Genomic DNA, 24,060 nt, shown 5'->3' with positions numbered 1-24,060 from the left:
CAGTTCTATAGGATAATTTATATGGGAAGGTTGCATAACAAGGGTAAACCTAAACTTACCTCCTATGGTGACTTGGGGTAGACATTGATTCATCTCTGCTGTTTTTAGGTGATGGTGTAACTTGACTTTTCCTTGAAAAGTTTAATTAAATAATATTTTATTTTTATTTATTTTTTTTTTCCAAATATTTATTTATTTATTTATACAAGCACTGGGTACAGTCAGAAGCGTGGGAGGATGAGAGAATTCACCAGAGCCAGAGCGGGGAGCAGAGCAGGCAGAAGGACCCTAGTACACTGCTGAGGGGAGCAGCGGGTGGCAGGAGAAGTACACTGCTGAGGGGAGCAGCGGGCGGCAGGAGAGGTCTGCGCGCCATGTGGGACCCTCCTCCTGTGGCCGAGGAGCGGCTGGGGATTGAACCGGCGCTGTCAGAGGCTGCGGGCAGCTTTGCAACCCAGCGCTCAACCGCTACGCCACCGGGGATGCCCTAAATAATATTTTAAAACTCAATTAAAATGAAATTTATTTATTTTTTAATTGAGGTAATAATGGAATAACCCACATCTGGTATCACCATCATCATGTACCCACCACCAACTCACCCATATTCCACCACCATTGTGCTTCTTTCCCTCTTTGTTCATACTCCTCCCCACCTATCCACTCCTTGGTGCATCAGTTCTATGGTCAGCTATCAAGGCTTAGTTTTCCAGCTTCTCTTTATATATTATTTTAGTTACTTTATGTTCCACATATTAATGACACCATCTGGTATTTATCTTTCTCCTTCCAACTCCTTTTAATTAGCATTTTTCCTTCAAATTCCATCCATGTTGCTGCAAATGGCATGAGTTTTCTTTTTTGATAGCTGTATAATATTCCATTGTTTATATACTACATCTTCTTGATTCCTTTAAATCATATATGATATTGTAAACTAATGCTACCCCATTAAAAAACAAAAAGAGAAGAAAAAGACTAAAAACTGATTTTAAAAATGAGTGAAGACATCTTTAAATTCACATATATGCAGACAGTTTTCAAATGAAGAAGCCAGACCTTTGATTTTATTTTTTTCATTGTTCATATTTATTTATTTTTTTATTTTTTACATCATTGTTCATTTTTAAACAATATCTGCTTCCCCCCACCCCCTCAGGTGTAGTCCCTGTAGAATCTCCTTCACTAATGCACCCGTGCACCATCACCTCAGTCCCCTGTGCTCGTCCCTCCCACTCTCTGATCCCTCTCCCTCCTCCCCTGCAGGATGTCTCTGGTTTATAATTGTCTGTTTTTGCTTTGTTGTGTTTTGTACTGTTATTATTTTTTTTTTACACTGAGTTCTTATTTGGTTCCCCTATATTCCTGCCATAAGTAAAACCATCTGATATTTTTCTTTTTCCTTCTGGCTTATTTCACTGAGCATAATTCCTTCTAGCTCCATCCACGTTGCTGCGAATGAAGCCAGACCTTTTAAATAAACATATAGAAAGGATTTTAACCTCACTGGTTTTTAGTGAAATGAAATTCTAAGCAACAATGAAATACCCTATCAGGCACATCATGTTGGTCAAGAGTAATAAAATTGATAATGTCAAATATTGGCAATGATGCTGAGAGAAGGACCTAATTTGTGGTTAGTGGGAGTGTAAATTGGTAAAACTACTTTCAAAAAATCTATTTGAAAACACCTAATAAAGTTGTGGATATATGTACCCTAAGAACCAGTTCTTCTTTTTTCTTGGTATCTGTTATAGAGAGATTCTCACACATTTGCACAGAGGGACATGCACAAAGCTATACCTTGCAGTGACCTTGCACTGTTCTTCCCCCCACTCAAGACACACACACCTGAAGTTATTATAAGTCACAACACTCATGGCACAAGCTATAAAAAAAAGTTATGAAGTGATACAGAAAAATGTCAATTTGTTTGATTTTGCAGGTGGGACCATACAATCTGTTGTTTTCTGTGCTTCTCTGTATTTGGGAGATGTTAAAACTTGAAAGTAAACATGAACAATTTAAAAAGAAACACAGTATTTGTGTCTTTATCCTCCTTTTCCTCTTTACACACTTCTTTTAATCCCCCATTTAAACCAAACATCTTTCCCATTTTGTGCCTTGTTTGATTTAAATCTATTAACAGTCTCTTCCTCAGGTGATTAAAGTATTTTAAAAATTTACCTATTTTTTGTTCAGAGTTTCTTTGGACATCTTGCTTCTAGTGATCTCTGCTCAATATCACATTAAGCTTGCTGGGCCTAATTGTCAGCTTTCCCCCTGCTTCTTTGTTTCTGGGTGGGGGGGGGTTGGATTGATGATTGGAACTGTCTATATTTCATGACAGGAAGGCTTTTCAGGGCTTGTTTTCTTAATATTGCTCCATCTGTCTGCGTCGGTATGTAAGATATTTATAAGTAGGGAGGGATGTTTGTTTTACTGTATGACAGATACTTATAATGAAGATTAGATCATGCACTTCTACTTGAGAATTTCCAAAGCATGTAATAAATCTCAGTCTTCAGACCAGAGCCTTGGGGTGCCCCCTGAGTCTATCCACCTACACAGTATTTTTAGCTGCCAGAACAGCCTCTCTGCCCATGTCAGACACACTTAATATGTGTACTTCAAGTTCCCTATTTGCTTTCATCTGCACTTTAGTAAACAGATGACAGAAACTTCCTCTGCCTGATCTCTCCATGACATAGTGCAAATTTAGTTCAGACAGCAGCTGACTGTGTGTGTCTTTGGCTATTCATGGAAAGAGAGGATTTACCTCTGCATCTTTTCACTGGTCCAAATTTGTTCACAAGGATTATTTGGAACTGGAACTATTGGGTAATGAAAAGAGATTTTTGTTTCTCCCTTTTGTGAAATTTAATTGTCTTTTAAAAACTACACTGATGAGCTGTTTCCAATGTGTGTTGCTCTTACTGTGCTTAATTTTGAATTCTTTTCTGCTCCTGGGCATTGTAAAGACTTACACTACCATTTATGAGCTGCTGGTTAATACAGAGAGTCCACCTGGGCAACAGGAAATGCAGAGGACATGTACTCTGAATGCTACTCTGGTCCTGAAATCTAATTTTGATCCAGAAACTACCCCTAATCCTGTAGGATATCAGGTGGGCTCTGCACTAACCTGGAGGTCTGGCTTAGGGCTTCCTAAGTTTTTCAGATAAGCTAGAGCCAATAGGGCCACTATGGAGTCCATGCCACAATGTATTTGTTTGGTTATTTTTCTTTTTATGATTTTTCGTTAAGGTAACATTGGTGTGGCGCGCAGACCTCTCCTGCCGCCCGCTGCTCCCCTCAGCAGTGTACTTCGGTCCTTCTGCCTGCTCTGCTCCCCGCTCTGGCTCTGGTGAATTCTCTCACCCTCCCGCGCTTCTGACTGTACCCAGTGCATGTATAAACAAACAAACAAATAAATAAATAAATAAATAAAACATGCCTCTTTAAAAAAAAAAAAAAAAAAAAAAAAAAGGTAACATTGGTGTAACATACTGTATATGATTCAGAAATTAGAAATATAGCCTGCCACCTCTTCAGGTTATTGTTACCATACCACACCCAAAACAAGGCCGTCATGTCCTCCATCACAGGCCATTCTTCCCCTCTCTTTCCTGTACCCTCCTCCTTCCCCTCTTGTGCTCGTGATCAGATTTCTGACTTTGATTTTGGTTTGATGTTGTCTGACCTTTGTTTTATTTCTCTATATTCCTGATATGCATGAAGCCATCCAGCTCCACAAATTTATTGCAAATGATAAGAGTACATTTTTTTGCTTTGTAGCTAAGTAGTATTCCCTTGTGTATACACACACACACACACACACACACACACACACGGCAATCCATTCATCTGTTCTTGGACACTTAGGTTGCTTCCATAAATTGGTTATTGTAAATAGTGCTGTTTCCCAATTCTTGCTTCCATTCTTATAAAGTAAGAAGCTCTAGGTTGATAGCCAGCATAATTCCTTTATATCAGTTTGCTGAACTGGGCAGTTTTTATAACCTACCCAAGGGCTCACATTCCCTATCTTTCAAATGGTGATGATAAGACTAACAACACAGTTCTGGAAGGTTTGTTTCCTCTGAGATTCAAGTGGTAGAATAGATGAGAAGTCATTTGGAAAAAAAAAATATAGCATTCTATAATTATCAGATTTGTGTCTGTTTCTCAATATTCTGAGTATCATTAACATAGAACCTATTTTTACTAGTTTTATTACTAATATTCTCTTTTACCCAGAGTCTTCCTTCTACCATTGCATCACTTACTCTGTTCTTTAGTTATGGCAAGTAGGGTGTCTTTCTTCTTAGGCATAGGATGAATTACAACCTTCTGTTGCATTTCATTTGATCAAGTATGGTGATTACTGTGGTTCTGTTGTTCACTTCTCAACTCATGTTCTTGTAAATCAGGTTTCTTGGTAGAGAGGAGGTGTTGACAAGTAATGCAAATACACTGTCATTTTGGTTGAGATCTTAATAGCACGAGTAATCGTGTGTTTCTGTTGCTTTGGAGTACCAAAGAACTGTTACTTGAATCTCCTCTACAGTTACTTATTTATAGCATGTCACTGAAGGAGAGCATTGATTGGCATAAATGTCCTGGAAGCTACTGGAAACATTTCAATGCATTTTAACAGGAACACTAATGTTCGTAAGGAAGAATTTTTACAATATGATTTCTCATAACACGTCTATTTTATACTATAGGAGTCAAAGTTTGAATAAACCATGTCATAAAAAGGGCTGTAGAATGAGCAAAATCAGTCATTTAATGATAGGCCAGCCAGATATGGATATTGGAGTTTTCTTAGCTTTTTATTTGATGCCAAGTTCTCAAACAGAGCACTGACTTTGCTTTAGGTCAAATGAAGTCATGATTTGGGTTGGGCTAGTCCTTGTTTAAATCATTTTTTTAATTTGTTGACCCCAAACTCTGGAACAAATTCAAATCACAGAATAACATAATTATATAACTTTTATCCCAAGACTTGAGAAATTTTTTAGTAGATATAATGGGGAGTTAAGGGAATATAAGGATAAAGTAAAAAGTAATGTAGAGCTATCAATTGAAGAAATAGAAAACATTTGTCAGTCTGGTCTTAGTTATTTGTATAGTTTATTGAACAAATTAATATGCTTTATTCTCACATAAACAAACATGTTTTCAAAAGCTGAATCTTTATGTCACAGAAAGGATGATGCAGTTATGGGAGGGTTAACTATGGTTGCATATTTTACTGAATTTTTCAAATTATACCATTATTTTATATGGAATAATTTACATGACTGCCCTATTTCCACTCATCTGTAGTAATTGCCTGCAGCACACATAGACAACATAAATTCCCAGCGGGTTTGGACTTCTGTTTTTATCCACTTAAAGCTAGTTCATCCCTTCATAAAACCTTTTTACTAGACCTCCTCACAAATGGATGGATTTGAAGATCACTTCTTGTCTTGTCCCCTGCCTGCCATCTGTTTTAGATTTTAGTGAATCATGAAATGCCCAAAAGCAATGGGCTTAAAGAGACTGAGAAAGAGCAGGGAGACTGAACTATCAGAAAACAGAATACTATCCCTGGGCTAATCAAGGTAAATTATATAATCAAGTGATAACAGGGATGTTGATTAAAATCAGCAGTGAATCTATGAATCTAAAAACTAAAGTGTGCTAGTTTTAGGAGAAATGTCAAAGATTTAGCATACAAGCTTTGGTTGCCATGGTTATGGAGCAGTTGATGGAAGTTTGTGGGGAGGCATGCATGTTGATCAATTCAGTGTAGCCAATTTATGCTGAACACCTAGTATTCTGGTACTATGGGGATAAAAGTGAGTGTGACCTCTTCTTTACCCTATGGGAGTTCTTAGTCTTGGAGGGAAAATTAATATACAGCTATCCATGCTGCTGACAATAATGGCAGTGCAGAAACATTTGCTGTGCATGGGCCAAGTCTCATGCCTGCATAGAGCTTTATTTACTTACATTATCTTGAATTCACTTATCACTTCTCTGAGATAGATATTATTATCTCCAACTTACAAATGGGCAGGCGATTTCCCCCCCTATGTGCCATTGTGCCACCTCTTAGCACAACACATTAAATGCCTCACCAAGGACTTAGACTGGAATCTGAGAGGTGAAAGCCCAATCTTGGCTTTGTTACATATCTGTGGGGTTTTGAGAAAATTTCTTAATTTGAGTCATAGTTTTCTCATCAACAGAGACAGTACTGTCTACCTCAGTTCTCAGCTTCATTGTCATCACTCTCAGGAAGCCTTAGTCTCCCACTCTGAAGAATTTTATTCCCATCTGCCAGCCACTTGATCCAATTGTCCTGTTTAAATTTTATTGCAGTCTCTATCACCAACTGAAACAAACTCACGTGCTGTTGGTGTATACATTTCATGGAGGCAGGGACAGGCCTGCGGTGGTCCCGTCTGTCCCCATGTTCCTGGCACAAAGTAGGCATTAAATAAGTATGGTATGAGTGGCAGTGGTCTAGGCCACAGTTAGTGGGATAGAAAGGAGAAAATGACTGTATTTGCATTTACTGTCCTTATGAACAGTCCCTGTGTGTTCCCTTAGAAAGAAATGAAAGCTTTGAACTTTATTTAAGGTACATAGAAAGGTTTGATTTTTTTTTCCCACATGGAAGATTGGAAAATAAATTTAATTTCATCATCCAGTGTATGATGGTCCATCTTTGACTTGAGCTGGGCATCAATAAAAGGAGCAGACACATGTACAATACACATGCCCAGAAGATGGCATGTGGTTTATCCTTGTGGTTATGGGGCATGCTGAGAGGAAATGTACAGCCAGGACTCAGTGAGAGGAGTTTGGGCTTCACTGTTTTCCATGATCATCAGACTGAGTGCCATGTCTTACAGTGTCCACAGTAGGCACGTCCAGTCAGCACTGACTTGTTTATCTTTGTCATTCTTCAGGATTCCGAGAAGAGAACCCCGCTTCATGTGGCTGCATTTCTGGGAGATGCAGAGATCATTGAACTGCTGATTTTGTCAGGTAAATAACACTCAAAAGTCAACTGAAGATAAAAATTGAAATGACCAATTTACTAGATGATCGATTGCCATGAATCCAAACAGAATTCTTTCATTGTGTTCATGGAATTTTATTTGATCAAATGAAAATATTTGGTATACAAATGACAATACAGGAAGTTATTTTATTGATAAATTATTTTTCCAATAAAACTTGTTTATATTGCTTTGAAAGCCTGATTCCTGACTGTCTATCAGATCCAGTATTTTAGATGGATTCAATACTTTTGGATTTTTTTTTATTGTAAAGAAGAGAAAGAATGAACAAGGAAACTGATTCCTTAAAATCTACATGCAAATGTAGATTTACATACATTTAAATTGTGCTGCAAAACTATACTATGTTTTATTTATGGATACATACAACTACATAATAAAATTATAAAAACATGGAAGGAAAGAAGACAGCATAGTGATTACGTTTGAGGAGGCAGGTTGAGTGAGAAGTGTCTTCAGTGAAGGATATAAAGGAGACTACAACTTTGTAAAATGTTTTATCTTAAAAAGTGAAAGGAAACATGGCCAGTGTGTGTTCCATCTGATTTGTATGTACACTGGTCTTTGTGATATTACTTTCCTGTGTATTTTAAATAGTTCATCAGCTTTAAAATTGCCAGTGCTTTCAGTTTTGGAAACCTGTATGCTTGCTGCATCTTTCCAAACAGGTTTCCAAAACTTAGCGTGTGCTTTCTCCCTTGAGTATTTGCTAGACAAGTTCCCAGAGCATATCTGAACATGTGCGTGTGTCTCAGTGTACATTGTATATAGACCAGCTGACTTTCTTCTTCCTCCTTTTTGTTTTGGGAGATTCAAATCTGGAGGAAATGCCTCTGACCACAGACTATGCAAAAGGTCTATAATAAGATTTGCCTTTGTTTGCAGTAGTTAAGGGAAATTGTAGAATTCCACAGTATACTGTGCAAAGGTAGGAGCTGATATGTATTTATAAGCAGATGTGGAAAGCATTGTGGAAAAGAAACAAGAATTGCATTGTGGTACACAAGGAAGATCAGATTGCCCTTGTTTTTATTGTGTCCATGTTCTTCAGGTGGGTTTTCCCAGGAAATCTGTGCCTTATTACATGTATGCCCTCCGCTCCTGACAATTGCATGGAGCTTAGGTTAGATTTCATGTATCATCTCTTGTGGTCTGGAGAACAGGGCTTCCTTTTGACAGTTCTAAAGATGTTCCAAGGTTATGTTCCAAACAAATGTGTATTGTTTGGTGTTGGCACAGACCGTGGCTAAGAGCCAGAGCTCACCTGGCTGGTTGCCCCAGCAGTAAAAATTTGGCCCATGGAAAATTGTGGCAGAATCAACGAGAGTGTAAAAGGAAAGGTTCTGTGGTGTGTGACACCTAATGGTCCTAACCAGCTGCACCCATCACCCAAATGTTGTATTAAAAGACCTCTCAGAATCTCAGAGGAATGATTGGTTCATGAATGTGCAGATTCAAAACTTTATTTTTTTGTTTGTTTCTTTCACACACAAAAGGGAAGGTTGTAATTCTGCAGGATGAAGTTGACACATTTATTTTCCTCAGGTTCCTGAGGTTCCTGTGGCCTGGTCATTGTTGGGGAAACTTGAATTCGTATCACCTTTACATGGTCACAGAGTCTACCACTCTTTCTTTAATATGCTTGTTCAGTAGAGTCAGGAGAAACTATTCTGTCTCTCTTGGTCTGTACACTGGCTTGATTCTAGAATTATTGAGCTGTTAACTACTGTAGTATAATTTGGTGCACATGCTATGGAATTTCCCCCCCTCCCCCTGTCTAATTAGGAAGTCTTAGGATTTGGAAGTGCATTGAGAAAGTTCTTTAGAAATTTTTCCTAACTGTGGAAGCTTAGGTAAACTCTTGGAATTCTCATGGCTTTAATTTCCCTGAGAAGTCCTTTATTCAATTTGTATATTCTATTCCTAAGGAAATATTGCAAGAGCATGATGATTTCATCTCTGAGCTTACATCTGGCAACTGACCCTATAGGGACTCCAACCAAACTCTTTTCCAGTTTAATAATAAATGAGGTGCTAATGGTTCCCATGTTGGATAAATAATTTGGCCTTGCCATAACAGCCCATTACAGCTGTGTTCTCTGCTGTATTAACTTACAGAGCATAGTGTAATCCAAGCCTGCTAAATTCCGACTGACATTATCTCTTATTAGTCAGGCGGATGGAAACCTGAATGTCTCTGAGCACAAAGGGAGGAACTAGGTCTAGCAATTTACCCTTCTTATAACTGCCAATCCAAATTCTGGCTTTATTTTATCCCCCCTCCTCCACTTTACCTCCCACCTCTCCTTTAGCTTCTGTTTGGGAACTGGCCAAAGTTAGCATTCAGGCAGAAGGTCATCAACAGCTTGTGAAATCATTTGTCCCTATACATATGAATGAAATCAATGTGAACCAATCAGTGGGAGTTCAGAGTTAGAGACTGGAGTTGAAATGGCCAGTGTAACAATACCCTGTAGAGAGTTTTGGGGATGCCCAAGAGTTAGAGTCCTGGGCTGAAGGGGCAAATTTGAAGTACTTACCCTATAACATGGGAGTGTTTGTGAGGTGTAATTACTAATTAAAAATAATAAATTTATTAGAGTTTATTAGAATATGGAACAAATGGTATTCCTGTAAAATTATTTCCTGTGATTTTTCAAAATATGATCAACTACTCTCAATGCAAATTGCTTCCAGAGTCAGTAACATGTCATTCTTTTGATTCTCTTATGCATAATGAAAATTTATCTTTTGAGGTTGGATTTGATGTTTTTTTGTCTGGTGAAAAAAAGGGTGGGCCTCCCCTGGTGGCACAGTGGTTGAGCGCTGGGCTGCAAAGCTGCCCACAGCCTCTGCAGTGAAGGTTTGATCCGTGGCTTCTGGTGAGGGTCCCACATGGTGCGCAGACCTCTCCTGACGACCGCTGCGCCCCTCAGCAGTGTATTTCGATCCATCTGCCTGTTCTGTTCCCCGCTCTGGCTCTGGTGAATCCTCTCACCCTCCCGGGCTTCTGACTGTACCTGCGCTTGTATAAATAAATAAATAAATCTTTTAAAAAAAGAAAAAAGAAAAAAGGTGTGACTAAACCAGGCAGTCCTGATTTTGACCCCCTAAATGTAGCATGATTATGAAGTAATGATCCATTTTCTGGTGGGTGTATAAACTGACTTTAAAAGCAACATCAAGGGGAGTTTTAAGAGTGTTCTTTGTGGGCCTCCCTGGTAGCGCAAGGGGTTAACCTATGAAGCCGTCCGCAGCCACTGCAGTATGAGTTCGATCTCCAGGCAGGTAGGTGATCCACATGGCATAGCAGACCTCTCCTGTCTTGTCCGCTGCTCCCCTCAGCAGTATATTTAAGTAGATCTGCCTGTTCTGTTTCCCACTCTGTCTCTGGTGAATCCTCTCACCTCCCACATCTCTGGCTTGTATCCCAGTTCTTGTATGCATAGACGGATAAATCTTTAAAAAAAAAAAAAAAAGGAATGTTCTTTGCAGTTGCCAGATGTGGAGTCATCATGCACTCTGCCAAGGTCATTGCTTTGAAGGACAATGCTCCTGGGATATAATGAGAGTTGGTCTGTTTGTTAAGAATAAATCAATAGCAAGCTGGCCTCATTATATTATAATCCTATTTCATATGATTTTTATAATATACCTGTTTATTTCTACAATTAAAAGTCAAAATTTAAATATGCCTATCTTAAGAATCAGTAATTCTCTTTGGCCTGTAAAATTTTTAAGCCACTTTATCTTATTCTTTTGTTTTATTTCTTCCTAGATGACAGGGCTAAGGGAACAAATATATAGCCTCTGGAAAAGATGCTCAGAACTCCCTTTACTCCTGATATTTATAAAAATAAAATCAAGTGGCAACAAGGATAAGACAAAAAATACCTCATTTGTAATTACAGCTTATGCCTGACTTTTGTTGGGTCTTTGTCTCTAATGAAACAGTATTGCCTGGCACTATTTTTTTTAGTGTTTAAGCTTCAAAGTGTCCCTGGGTAAAATGCATTTGCCTGTAAATCATTAGATATGCAGACTCTGTGTCCTTCAGTGCACAGTGGTGCCTGACAGGTAAATAACGTGAAGCTTCCTTTAGAAAAATGTTATAAATATTCAACTCGGAGCCAAAACCATCTGACATCTCCCTCTGACATGTAAACAAGACTCTTGGACGCGTTTGGAGGAAGAGGATGAGGAAGTCCATGGCAGGGGATGACACTGATGAAATATTGCTCAGTCCCCGTTAAGATAACTCTGCTTTTGTCATAATAATTTTCTCGTTTGGGGAGAGGATGTTTTCCTGCCAGTTGCCTGTTTACCTCTGGAAGAGAATGAATAGAGGGGTGAAGCACTTAAACCATGACTGAAGGAAGCCACTTCCTAGATTTCTAATTATCTTCCAATTCCTTCAGTAATTCTGGAGCTGCATGACAACAGTTCTGGTGTTGTGTGCTACCCTGTGCTGCCCTGTGCTGCTGAGCAAGCTTGGAGTAATTTTTCTCCATGAAAGAATTTCAATATTAAGAGCAACATCTGCATCTGTATAAAACTGGAATTTCTGGAATATGTAAATGATAATAAAAACAATATAATATACATGTATAAATACAAATTATAAGAAAAAGCTATAGTAGAAAAATAGGGGAAATAGGTAAAGCATATGAACAAGCTATCCTCATAGAATGAATTAAAAATGATCAGTAAACAGACATATTAGAAAATGCCCAACCTCACTCTTGAACGGGAAAACACAGAAATGTAATATGATTTTCTTCCATTCAGATTTGCAATATTAAAATAATCAAACCAGGTTTTGATGAGGATGTGGGAAAACTAAGCAATCTTATACACTCTTATTGTGTAAATTGGCACACTTCATAGGGCTCAGACCCAGAGTATTTATTAAAACCAAAAGTATGCATGATCTATAACAGAGAAAGTCCCTTTCTAATTGTCTAGAATCTATCCTGGACAAATACTTGCACATTTGCTTAAGAATCATTTTATGGAGGTTCATAATAGCATTGTCTGAAATAGTGAAAAGTTAGAAACACTTGAAATATCCATCAATAAGAGGAAAAGTCTAAAAGATGTGGAATATTTATATGTTGGAATACATGTGGCAATTAGAAAGGCTAGACTCATTCTGTTTTTATCAACATGGATAGCTATGAAAAATTAGTGAAACAAGCTCAAAGTGTTATTACAGTATGATGCAATTTATGTAGAATATATTTATGAAAGTATGTTATAGATTTTTAAAACTTATTGTGTTATATTTCAAATATACGAACAGTATTGTACTGATCACTCAGCTTAATTTTCTATGGATATGCATATTTGCATATGAAGACAGGAAAGAAATTGGAATGAAATCAAGGGAGCATATATACATATATGTGACCCACATTAATATATCCCTATATATTATACACATATTATATATACATACATCTATATAGTATCTACATACATGTGCATCCATATCTGTGTGCATCTGGTGGAGGTAGAGAAGTGACAATAAAGAACAGAGAGAATGACAGGGAAAAGTGGAAGGGAAAGTCAGTGTTTAGTTGAATGCTGGACAAATGTTGGCTAGTTATGAAGTAAGGAATAGTATCCAAGTGCTTGTGCTTTGAAGTTAGACTGGGTTCAAATCTTCCATTTCTTGGATCTATCACATGATCGAGAAATTCCACTCATAGGCATCTTCCCAAGGAATACAAAAACGCTAATTTAGAGGGATATATGCACTGGGATATATGCATTGTAGCACTATTTACTACACTTGATCTTAGGCCAAAAGGCCGAGAAGCGATGCATTGTAGCACTGCACTATTTACAGAAGCCAGGCTGTGGAAACAACCTCAGTGCCCAAAGAAAGAAAAATGGATTAGGAAGATGTGGTATATACACAATGGAGTAGCTCTTAGTTATTTTTTTTAATGTATAAATGTATGTATGTATGTATGTATGTATGTATGTATGTATGTATTTATGCATGTATACAAGAGCTAGGGTACAGGCCAAAGGTGTGGGGGGGTGAGAGGATTCACCAGAGACAGAGTGGGGAACAGAACAAGCAGATTGACTGAAGTACACTGCTGAGGGGAGCAGCAGGTGAGTTAGGAGAGGTTTGCCACACCATGTGGGTAGCTCCCTGGCCGGGGATTGAACTCATGCTGCAGAGGCTGTGGATAGCCTTATAGGTTGCGTCTTAATCCCTTGCGCTACTAGGGAGATCCAGTAGCTCTTATTTATTAAGAAAGATCATCTCTTGCCATTTGCAACAACATGAGTGGAACTGGAGGAGATTATGCTCAGTGAAATAAGTCACAAGGAAAAAGACAAATACTGGATGATGTCACTTATACATGGAGTATAGAGAAACAAAACATCAGATAAAGCCAAACCAAAATCAAATCAGTGGACTTGGTGAAGGACTATCGGTGTCTTTGTGGGGGGTGTGGTGTGCTAACACTTGAAGGGGTAGATCCTATACCTCTAAGTCATATACAGTGTTGTAAACCAGTGTTACTTCAATAAATAAATAAAAAAAATCTTCATTTCCTGGCTGGATATCTGGGGGATATTACTTTTCATGATCTTTGTTCCCTCCTCTATTAATATAAAATTGATGCAGTCAGAGTATCTCTCTATTAAATAGACTACACATACATTAATATACAGTCAGAATTCAGATTATGTTAACAATTTTTAATATGACTCTTAGCAATTGCACTGTCCAATATGTTATTCCAAACCAGTTGTGGTTATGAGGCACTTGAAGTGAAGCCAGTTTGAATGCAGATGTGCTGTAAGTATAAAATGCACAGTGGATTTTAAAGTTTTAGCATGCGAAAAGGAAAGTAAATTATCTTACTAATTTTGTGACTTTATTACATCATAACATTTTGTACATATTGAATTAAAATTATATACTAAAATTAACTTTGCATTCATCTTGTGTCCTGGAGAGCTTTTGCCAGGCCTCATCTCAAACCAGTGAAACCAGAATGGGGAGGAGGAGAGACATTCTATCTCTCTTTGTTTTAGGTTTATATTCTTGTCTCTATAATTAACATTGTTGGTGGTACTCATTCTTCTTCAGTTAAAGGTAAAAAACAGTGGTATTTCTATGTTTTGTTATTTCTTTGTAGCCAGTGCCTTAAATTAAATTTCTAGCTCACCTTTTACCCATGAAAGTTCCCTGCTGCCTTTTATTTTTTTTAAAAACAATATTTTTTTGGGTTTCTTTTCCCTTTAAAAAACTGTCAGCTGACCTGGGCCTCACAGAGATTAGTCAGTCTCTGCTTCCACTTGACTCACTTTCTCCACTCTTGTCCCAGATTCCCTCCTTCTCACTTCCCCCTCCTCTGTCTTACTTTCTAGTTTCTTTGATTCACCCCTCCTCTCTTCCTCACAAGTTCCTTCCTTGTCCCAAGGCTAAAATAGACTTCTCTTAATGGATATCTTACACATTTGGATATCATACATATTTTCCCTCCCTCTTCTTTTATAACCATTTTGTGAAACCTTTCATCTCTGACCAAAAGACTGATCAAAGCTCCAAATCCTCACACAGGAAGGTCATACTGAATTTTAGCAGAGCAGTTGTAGCTTGGTGAGCTTCCTGGAGAATTGTGGAGGTGTCATAAAGGAGGATGTGCTCTATTTTCTGTGAATCCATCACATTGAGCTTTTGTACGACAGTGGTGTGACTGCTAGAAAAATAAGCCTGAGGCCCATCTCTGAGTGTGAGCTGATTCTGGCTCATAAGTGAGCCTGTCTGCCCACCGCAAGGTGTGAGGGAGCTGTAAGCAGTCTACAGAGGCTTCACGTTTTATCATCCAAAAGCTCTGCAGAAGCTGGTTTCTTTCTACCAGAACATTGCGCTGATTCTAGAGAAACAATTTGGATTTGTGGATAAAGCAGATTTCTGCTAATCCCCTCAGCTCAGATCACATCTGAACAGAACTCAACTCTACAAGATTTGTTTGAAATATGACTGCTGGAATATGTTTTTTGGGAGGCACACATCCCTGACAGTTTGCCAATAAGTATTGTATGTCTTGTGAGATAAATAAGCTTACTGATTAAAAATAGAATAAAATTATGTGTGTAATTGTATGTTTTGTATTCAGAAATATATATTGTATTCCAGAACACACCTGAAAAGTTACTCATTCTTCAGAACTTATATTTCCGTGTCCCAGAGCATCTCAGCCTTCTTAACTGCTTTATAACTATCTCCTACCCAGTGAGACACCGCATCTCTCATTTAGTCTCATCCCAATTCTTGTGACAATCTCAGTTTCTGATTTTACTTTCTATCTTACTGAATATCTCCTACTGTCTGGTGGCTAGAAAGCACGTGCTGATACAGAGAGAGAAAAAAAAAAAAAAACCAAACTGGGTGACTGTATCAGGCAAATGAGAGCACACAATAAGCATTGGCAATAGCAGAACTACTCCTGACTGTGTTATGCCTCTAACCTGTGCTCTTTGGTTCCAGGAGCTCGTGTAAATGCCAAGGACAATATGTGGCTGACCCCACTGCACCGAGCTGTTGCTTCCAGAAGTGAAGTGAGTGATTATTTTACTTGATCTAGCACCTCTGGTCCCTAGAAAGAGGAAATGCCTTCCTCTGAATTAGGGATTCACACTAGTGGGCAGTGAGAATTTACTTCTAACACAAGAGGACTATCAAAATCAAATAGTTTTTGATTTGAGCACCTCCTGCATCCTGGTGCAGTGTTAGGGTCATCCAAGATGGACAGAGTGACCTTTAACTTCAGTGTGTTCTCAGTCTGGAAGGTGAGGTAAACAGGTAAGTAGATCAATATAGCATCAAAGCTGAATTGGAGGTGGAGCAAATAACTGCATGAGTAGAGGGAATGCCTTGGTGAGGCCTTGACTGAGAAGGCAGGTGGAGGAGCAAGGGTCAGGAAGCTAATCACTTCTCTAAGAACATGTTGAGTTGGGCAGCATGTCACTGGCATGTAAGCTCCATGAGAGCAGGGATCTGTGCTTTGTTCCCTGATGTAATCCAAGCCTCATACCTTATGGGAATTTAAGAGACAATTTATTTTGACTGTTGGAAATTCAGGTGAGGGTGACTAATAGATTACCTGTCTGAAACAGAATAGGAACTGTGGGAAATGGATCAGCTGGTTCAGGAAAGCATAAGGGCTGAGAAGGCAGGACCAGTGTGGGAGCAGGGTGGTCGGAGCCCTGGTGAATTTGAGCCTTGAAACCTGATCAGAGGAGATGCCCTGGTCAGAGGGATACAAGAGGCTCTAACCTTGGAGGCACTTGGCATTGCAATGACTCATCTTTGTAGCTGATTTTACCAAGTGAAGCTTTTTCCCTGCTTCTAGAGAGGGTGCTATGCGCCAGGATCACACAGGTGCAGGAGGCGTTGCTGGGCATGCATGCACGATGCCAAAGGTGTCCATGGCTGTCATCAGAGGCAACTTTTCCTCTTTGGCAACTGTGGAAATTTCAGTGCACGTGGTGGCTGGCAGCTTAGTGCTCATGATCTCTGCTATGCTGTGTGATTTGAGTAGTTTTTACATGGGGTTGTGTTCTCCCAAATAGCCCACATGGAATGAGGGAGGCAAATGATCCTAAGTTGCTTGGCCCAGACCCTGAGGACTGTGGAATCTTATGGTCTCACATTTCATTTATTTTACCTGCAAAGCAGCTGCAGTGGGCTGCTTGAGCTTATACAATCAGCATCAGGAGACCAGATCCTGCATAGACAAAGAGCAGGTCTTTTAAGACCATTTGATCTTTGGTAATTTTTTAAAAAGTGTCTTTTGAAGGATATGGATTTGCTTTACCTTTTAACAAGGATCATGTGTTTCTAGTTCAAGAAAACATTTACTGAGCACCTTTTAATGCCAGACCGTGCTTACTGATGGAGCTACAATGAGAAATAAGACACAGGTCTCCTGCCCTTAGGTAGTACGAGTGCAGGGGGACAGACATAAAACCAGATGATTTCAGGACTGCGTTACTTTTTCCAACTAACACTCTATCTTCATTTAACACTCAACAAACTGCAAAGGCTTCAGTTCTCAAAACATCTATTTTCCACCAACCATCAGCCCACTTTTTAACATATCTTTAGTGTGTTTGAATTCAGTCAACCCAGTGATGAATCAATCTTTACATGTGAGAAAGGCATTTCTTGCTTCTTTAAGGAATCAGCTCCCTCTGCAGGTTTGCTGGGAAAAAAGTGCCCTTACAGGGGTATCTTGTTTGGATGGAATTAAAAGGCAAATAACCCTGAGTTGTAAACAATCAGGGTTATATATAAGAGGATGCTGTCATATTAATATGTCACAAGTTGAAAAGTTTCTTAGAAAATTGGAGTCTCTGTAACCATTGTTATAACTGACTGTCGGCATCTTAACTTCAATCACATCGCTGCACTGTGGAAGTCCTAAATCCACGTTTGCTCCTTCTTTAGAAACTGATCTTATTGCCATTACTTTGTACTTCCCCTAATAATATCTAGGGATGGGAAGTAGGCTTAAGGGAGAAAGAACAGAGAAGATTTGGACTGGTATTGTTGAATTTGCTAAAGGGGATATGTGGCTTCAGAATGAGAACTGGCACATTTATTGCTTACATTGACAAGCACTGACATTACTTACATGAATATATATTGAAAATCATTTCTTCATTGAAAGACAGACATTCTATGCTGTTCTCTAAGTCCCTTTGCTTCTAAAACATAGGTAGTTGATCTCTCAGGGTTCAAGTTTCAACTAGGAATGCAGAACCCATGAGAGATGCAGAATAAGATATTTGGTACAAGGATTTGGTCATATGTGATTGTGTGAGCTGCTGGAGGAGTTCATGTGAGGCTATCCCTGGTTTCTGTGTAGTCTGAAGTCCTGTAGCTAGCAGGCTCTGTGTTTGATAAGGCAAGCTGGATGCGAAATGGGGAGAACAAGGACAGACTGGAACCCACCTGTCTCTCACTGCCTCAACATCATGGACATGGGTGACTTGCAGAAGGTACCTCTTCATCCCTGAGCTCTCATGCAACCTGGCCCAAGAATGGGAGAAAATGAAGAAGATATAGCAGGATCTGGAAAAGCATCAACCTGGGTACCACCCTGTGTCAACGTGAGGTTCTCACTGTTGGGTGATGTAGTGTACAAGCTGCGACAGTATCTGACACCCAACACGTCTGTCAGGTCTGGTTTTATTTTGCCTTCCAAAATTCATACAGATTTCTCTTGTGGCCAACCCTTAATGGACCAATGCAGAGGAGAGTGTACTGGGAAATGTAGTTCAGCTTGACTAATTGACACAGTAAAACTACCATTGAGGTTGTTATTCTATTTTGATATAAAAAAATCTTCTAGACAGTAAACTCCTTGGAATGAGTGCTTTACCTGTTGCTTATCTTTGTTTCTAGCATCTGGTCTGCTCCATAAATAGTTGTTTTTTGAGTGATTCATTAAAGACTTGTGTTTTTAACTTAAGCTATATGTAGGGTAAATGGAGTGCAGAACACTATGTTAATGTGATTCTCTGAAGAACTGTGCACATGTAACTTGTGTGCACCCCAGAGAATACTGGTGGTGATCATCTTCCATGCAGGGTAAACTGACTTGAAGTTTGTTTATGGGCGTGTGGCACTAGAAGCTAATTAAGCCCCTGGAGCCTGAAGAATCAGAATTAGTTTCAAAATTGCATGCAGGACAGATATCATTGTAAGTCAAATTTCTGAACCTTTCCATGCAGGCAAAATTTGTGCTCATATTTTTATGTCTACAAAAATAATTTTTATTGCAAAGATTATTGCCTGAGCCTGTTATAGTAATAGGAATACCGGATCATAATACCGATTAAATATCTACCTCAGCCTGATATAATACAAACTTCTCCACAGACAAGACTGGGTCATATCACCTGAAAACTGGCCAACATAGGTCAGGTTCTAGAGATAAATCATCAAACTTTTTGGTATTGATCAGGCTTTGTTGCTTACTCCCTTCTAGATTCAATCCTACAAGCTTCTCTCACCTTCCTCATGCCCCTCATCTGGATTTTCTAGGGACTCAATAGCCAGGCTAATAATTGATGATGAAAAGATGTTTATCATCACTTATTATTAGGGAAATCCAAACCACTGTGAGATATTACCTCACATGTGAAAATGGCTATTATCAAAAACACAAGGAACACAAGTGTTTACAAGTATGTGGGAAAAATTTCCTATTTTCCTATATGTTGGTGGGAATGTAAATTGATACAACCATTATGAAAAATCAGTTTGGAGATTCCTCAAAAAATTAAGAATAGAAATACCATATAAGTCAACTATTCTAATTTTGGGTATTTTTCTGAGGAATACAAAACACTAATTCAAAAAGATACAGGCTCCCCTATGTTCATAGCAGTATTATTAAGAATAATCAAGCCATGGAAACAACCTAAGTACACAACAGTAGATGACTGGATAAAGAAAATGTGGTATATACATCATGCAATACTGTTCAGCTATAAATATAAGGATGAAATCTTGTCATTTGTAACAACATGGATGGACTTAGAGGGGATTATGCTTAAGTGAAATAAGTCAAATGGAGAAAGGCAAATACCATAAGATTTCACTCACATGTGGAAGATAAAACAAATTAAAAAAACCAAAATCAAATTTAGATTCTGAGAACAGAATGGTTCTCTGAAGGAAAAGGGACTGGATATGAGCAAAAGGAATAAGGGGGGTCACTGGTCCGGTTGTGAATGGGAACTAGACTTTTGGTAGGAATAGTTAGTACACACAGATGTCAAAATATAATGCTGTTTATCTGACACATATAATGTTATAAACCAATGTTACTTCAATAGAAAGAAATAAAACTATATACATGGTACATGGTATAAAAAAAACTGGAGCCAAATGGCATCGACTCCTTTATGTACTCCCTCAGAGCTTCACTCATCCTCCAGTTTCTCCAACTGCTCCCACCACTGAAGAAATGAAGAGGACCTCACACAAAAATGTTGGGGAAACATACTTTAGATGCTCAATGGCATAAATGAGCAAGATTTGGGACCGCCAAGGAGACTCTCCTGAAGTGGTGTTGTGGATCATTTCATGTTGTGTCCCCTATTTAACTTCTCCTTATTGCTTTTTTTTTTCATTTTTCTTTCTTGGAACAGAGCAACAGTAGGGGAAAGAAATTAAATGTATACAAACCTGGAGAGTTTAACATATGTTTATTGAAGCTTAACACATGTTTATGGAAGCCCGCTAGGTAGAAGGCATTGTTAAATACGCTGGGGTGGGAGTATGTGGGTGATGGGCAGGAGGTTGGGAAGGGATTAACAAGTATGCCTTTTAGGACCAAGTGCCCTGGACAGACAGGGCACACAGCCACAACCTGTTGTGTCTGCATCCCAGTGCAGGTGGCTTTTACACATGCCTCTCTTCTGTAATGAGCTGATAGTAACACCAAAGGGGAATTGCTGAAGTTTTCACTGCCCTGTTCTAGAGACTGTCTTTTAGTTAGGAAAGATAAAAATGGCTTTATGATGTCTTTGGGGTAAAGAATTGAAGATATTGTGTCCATACATGTTGTGTCATTAGGAACATTCGTTGAGCACCTACTGTGTGCTAGGCAGTATGATATACACTTTTTGTGTATTATTCCATTTTAATCTCTGAGTCACCCTTTGAGATTGATATTATTATTTTTCTTTTTAACTTTATTTTTTGAATTTTATATATTTTTTACATTTCATATATTTTTTACATCATTTTTCATTTTTGCACAATGGATGCATTTTCATCTTAATTATAGTCCCCACACAATTCCCCACCCCCTTATTTTGACCCTAATCCCTCCTCCCCTCTACCCTATAGTGTGTCTCTGGTTTATAGTTGCTTGTTGATTTTGATTTTTATTTTATTGTAATTAGTCTTTTTCCTGGTCCCTTATTTAGGTCTTCTAAAGATTGATATTGTTATTAATCTAAATTCAGGAAACAATCTCAAAGAAGCGTAACAAGTCAAAGGCTCCACAACCAGTTGGTGAAGGAAAGAATGACTAGGAAACTCTTGCTTAACCACCCTGCTCCACAGCTTCCCTCAAATTACAAAAGCACCCTTTGGATACTCTTCCAACCAATAAAATAGGTCTATTTTTGGTGTCTGTGCAGACAGAAATCACCAGGTATTAAGATGTTTTCCAGAGCTTGTCTGGATAAGCATTTCAAAGCTTAAATTTTAAAATCTTGTATTTCTCCTTTCCTATAGAAAATATCATCATCATTGTGAGCTAACTGCTTAGACAGGAACAATGGAAAAAGTATATGGAAAGAAAGTAATGCTATATTATGTATTATATTAAAGTATTATAGTATATACTTTTATATTAAAGTATTATATTAAGTAATGCTATATTAATATATAATTAAAAGAATGTTTACACTTGAAACATAGATCAGACCTGGACTGAGAAGAAAGCAAGAATTTCATAATTTCTGTTCATTAGAATGTAGATGTGTAGTAATGAGATCTGGTGTGCATTCAAATCATCTGGGTGTTGATTATGATGAAACCTATGGTTAGGTCCATAAATACACATTTTAAAAGAAGATTCTGAAGCATGTGGTCCACATAACATACTTTATGACCCAGGATTGAAGATTGGAAATACTTTAACAATCTTCCTAATGCTTAAAGGCAGTGCTTCTTGAATAAGTTTCCTTAGAATTCTTTCATATTCCTAAGTCTCCAGTGAACTATTAGTTCTTAGAATAATTGTAGTCCCATAATAATTAGTGAGTTTAGTTTAATGAGGGGTAGTTTAAAAGGAACCATCTGATAAATTGAACGAATTGATTGGACACCAATTTATAAGTTCTTACAGAATAAGGTAGGACAATAATCAACATAGGGCAAAAAACCCAAGTGATTACAGTAACAATGTAAATGCCTTAGGACTTGAATGCACCCTCAGGGACATCAATAAATATCTTACTAATAAATGCAGGGAATCCACAATAAATGTCTTAACACTTGGTATTATTATTTAGACAGTTTGCTAATGATTATATCAACCTCTCCTACTCAATGCTGTTGAATATACATAAAGTAAAAGTCACCTGCTACTCTTTGTGAAGAGCACAGAAAGTTGTATAAGACTCAGATCCTGGTCCCAAGCAACTCACAGTTTATAAAATTTGACATTGCTGGGCCTGCAAGAACTATATATTGTCATCAGTGATGACTTTTCTATGAGTAATTTATGACCATTTAATGCCACACACATTAGAACGTGAAAAAATCAAATACTAGGGGTGACAGTTTTTAAAATACATGCTTCCTATTTCTCCTCATCTTTCCCATGTGCCACAGTGATGTTTCTACTCTTACTGCAGAGTTGGGATGGCCTTTTGTAAAAAGAGAAAGTCATAAAAAGTAGAAATAAAATGACTACAGATGTCATCTCCAATTCTCTCCCACATGACATACATCCGGTGACAGTTCTTCCCTCTATTATTTCTCTCTTGCGTAGTGCTGCCTCCTGTGGAGTGTAATCCAACAAGGCCTCCAGTCTTAAGATTGAATGTTAACTGTCCTAATACCTCCATTCAGGAGAAATGCCAGTATCCTCTTCTGTGTTTATTTATAAAAAGGGAACAGAGGCTCTGAAGGAGCACTGCTTACCGCATGGTCTGTGTGCTGGCGTGGGCCTGTGAGCTGCTTTCTTGCTCTTGTCATAATAAGACTCAGCATTCAGTGTCTTTTAGAGCAATATGATAAAATAATTTCATGCCTGATAAATTCAATAAAATAATTTGTCTTTTGGATATTATTATTCTACAAATTTGTATTATCTTTACACAAGTATTGGGTCATGATGGATTTGTATTACTTTTTTTAAAAACTGGCCCTTTATCACAGATAGTTTGAAAAACACTGTTCAGGTACCTTTGCTTGATTTAGAAAGGGTTCTGCTTTCCTTCTCTTACTTTAGTTTCTTTGCCTTGTAAATTCCTGTCAGAGAAAAATGCCTAGATGTTGGATTTAAGCCAGTGCATGATACAGGGAAAAAGAAACTTCTTTGATTTAAAAGATAATTAGTTCTCTTAATAGCCATACATTTACTTTCTCTGAAAACCAAATTAAATCCTTACAAGATTAAAATTTTAGAAAGAGAAAACAGTTTTAGAAAGGAAATTGTATTTTTTAATCAAAGGTTTGTTTTTGCCAAAATATTGTACTAATTTCCTATTAAGTGTATTAAGGTGATTTGGCAGTTTAAAAGTATAAATACGTAAAGTAACTAAAACTAGAGTCAGATAAAGACAAGCTTAAAAACTAACTGAGCCTGATCCAGTCTAGACTTACTACACCTCTGCCCTGTGATGAGGCTCATGTCCTCTCTTCTTTCGGTGTCCTCACACCTTCCTCCTGCTGAGCTCCAAATGCACCTCACTCTTGCGAGGAACAGTTCAGCTCTGCACACCCCACTCCCAGTTTCACTGCAGAACCACCACTCCATCACAGAGGCCTTGCCCAACACACAGGGGTCTGACTCTTAATAGGACCTAGCCTCTTCAGAAGGAATTTGGTTTTAAAACAGTGTTTTTTAATCCTAGTAAATGGTAAAATTTTATTTTAACCAGATTTGACACTTGAAATTTTGTGGTGATTCAAACAAGGAGCGGGACAGGGGGTCTGAAAACTTTTTCCATAAAGTATAAGATAGTAAATATTTTAAACTTTGATGGCTGCTAAATGTCCCTGTTACAAACACTCAACTTGAATATGTATTCAACACAAATATGTAACTTGAAAGCAACCATAGGCGATGAATAAACAAACGAATGAGACTATGTTCTAATAAAACTTTATTTACAAAAAGAGGCCAAAATACAGCTGTTATTAAAATATTTGAAAGATATTTCCTATTTAAAAGTACAGAACTCC

General features: G+C 38.1%; 1 protein-coding gene across 2 annotated transcripts in view; it reads left to right on the top strand.

The window, feature by feature from the left end:
• Positions 1 to 24,060, top strand: part of ANKRD44 (ankyrin repeat domain 44) — a gene marked incomplete at its 3' end in the record, with an annotated part of 163,641 nt that overhangs the window by 28,764 nt on the left and 110,817 nt on the right. For both annotated transcript variants that reach the window (XM_084251977.1, XM_084251976.1), the window contains exons 2-3: positions 6,972 to 7,050; positions 15,607 to 15,677. In XM_084251977.1, the coding sequence (XP_084108103.1) occupies positions 6,972 to 7,050; positions 15,607 to 15,677 (150 nt within the window). The remainder of the gene's footprint in view (positions 1 to 6,971; positions 7,051 to 15,606; positions 15,678 to 24,060) is intronic.

This window comes from Talpa europaea (assembly GCF_964194135.1).
Source record: "Talpa europaea genome assembly, chromosome: 1".
NCBI lineage: Eukaryota > Metazoa > Chordata > Mammalia > Eulipotyphla > Talpidae > Talpa > Talpa europaea.
Note: the sequence above shows the minus strand (reverse complement) of the source record. Positions and strands in the feature narration are given on the sequence as shown.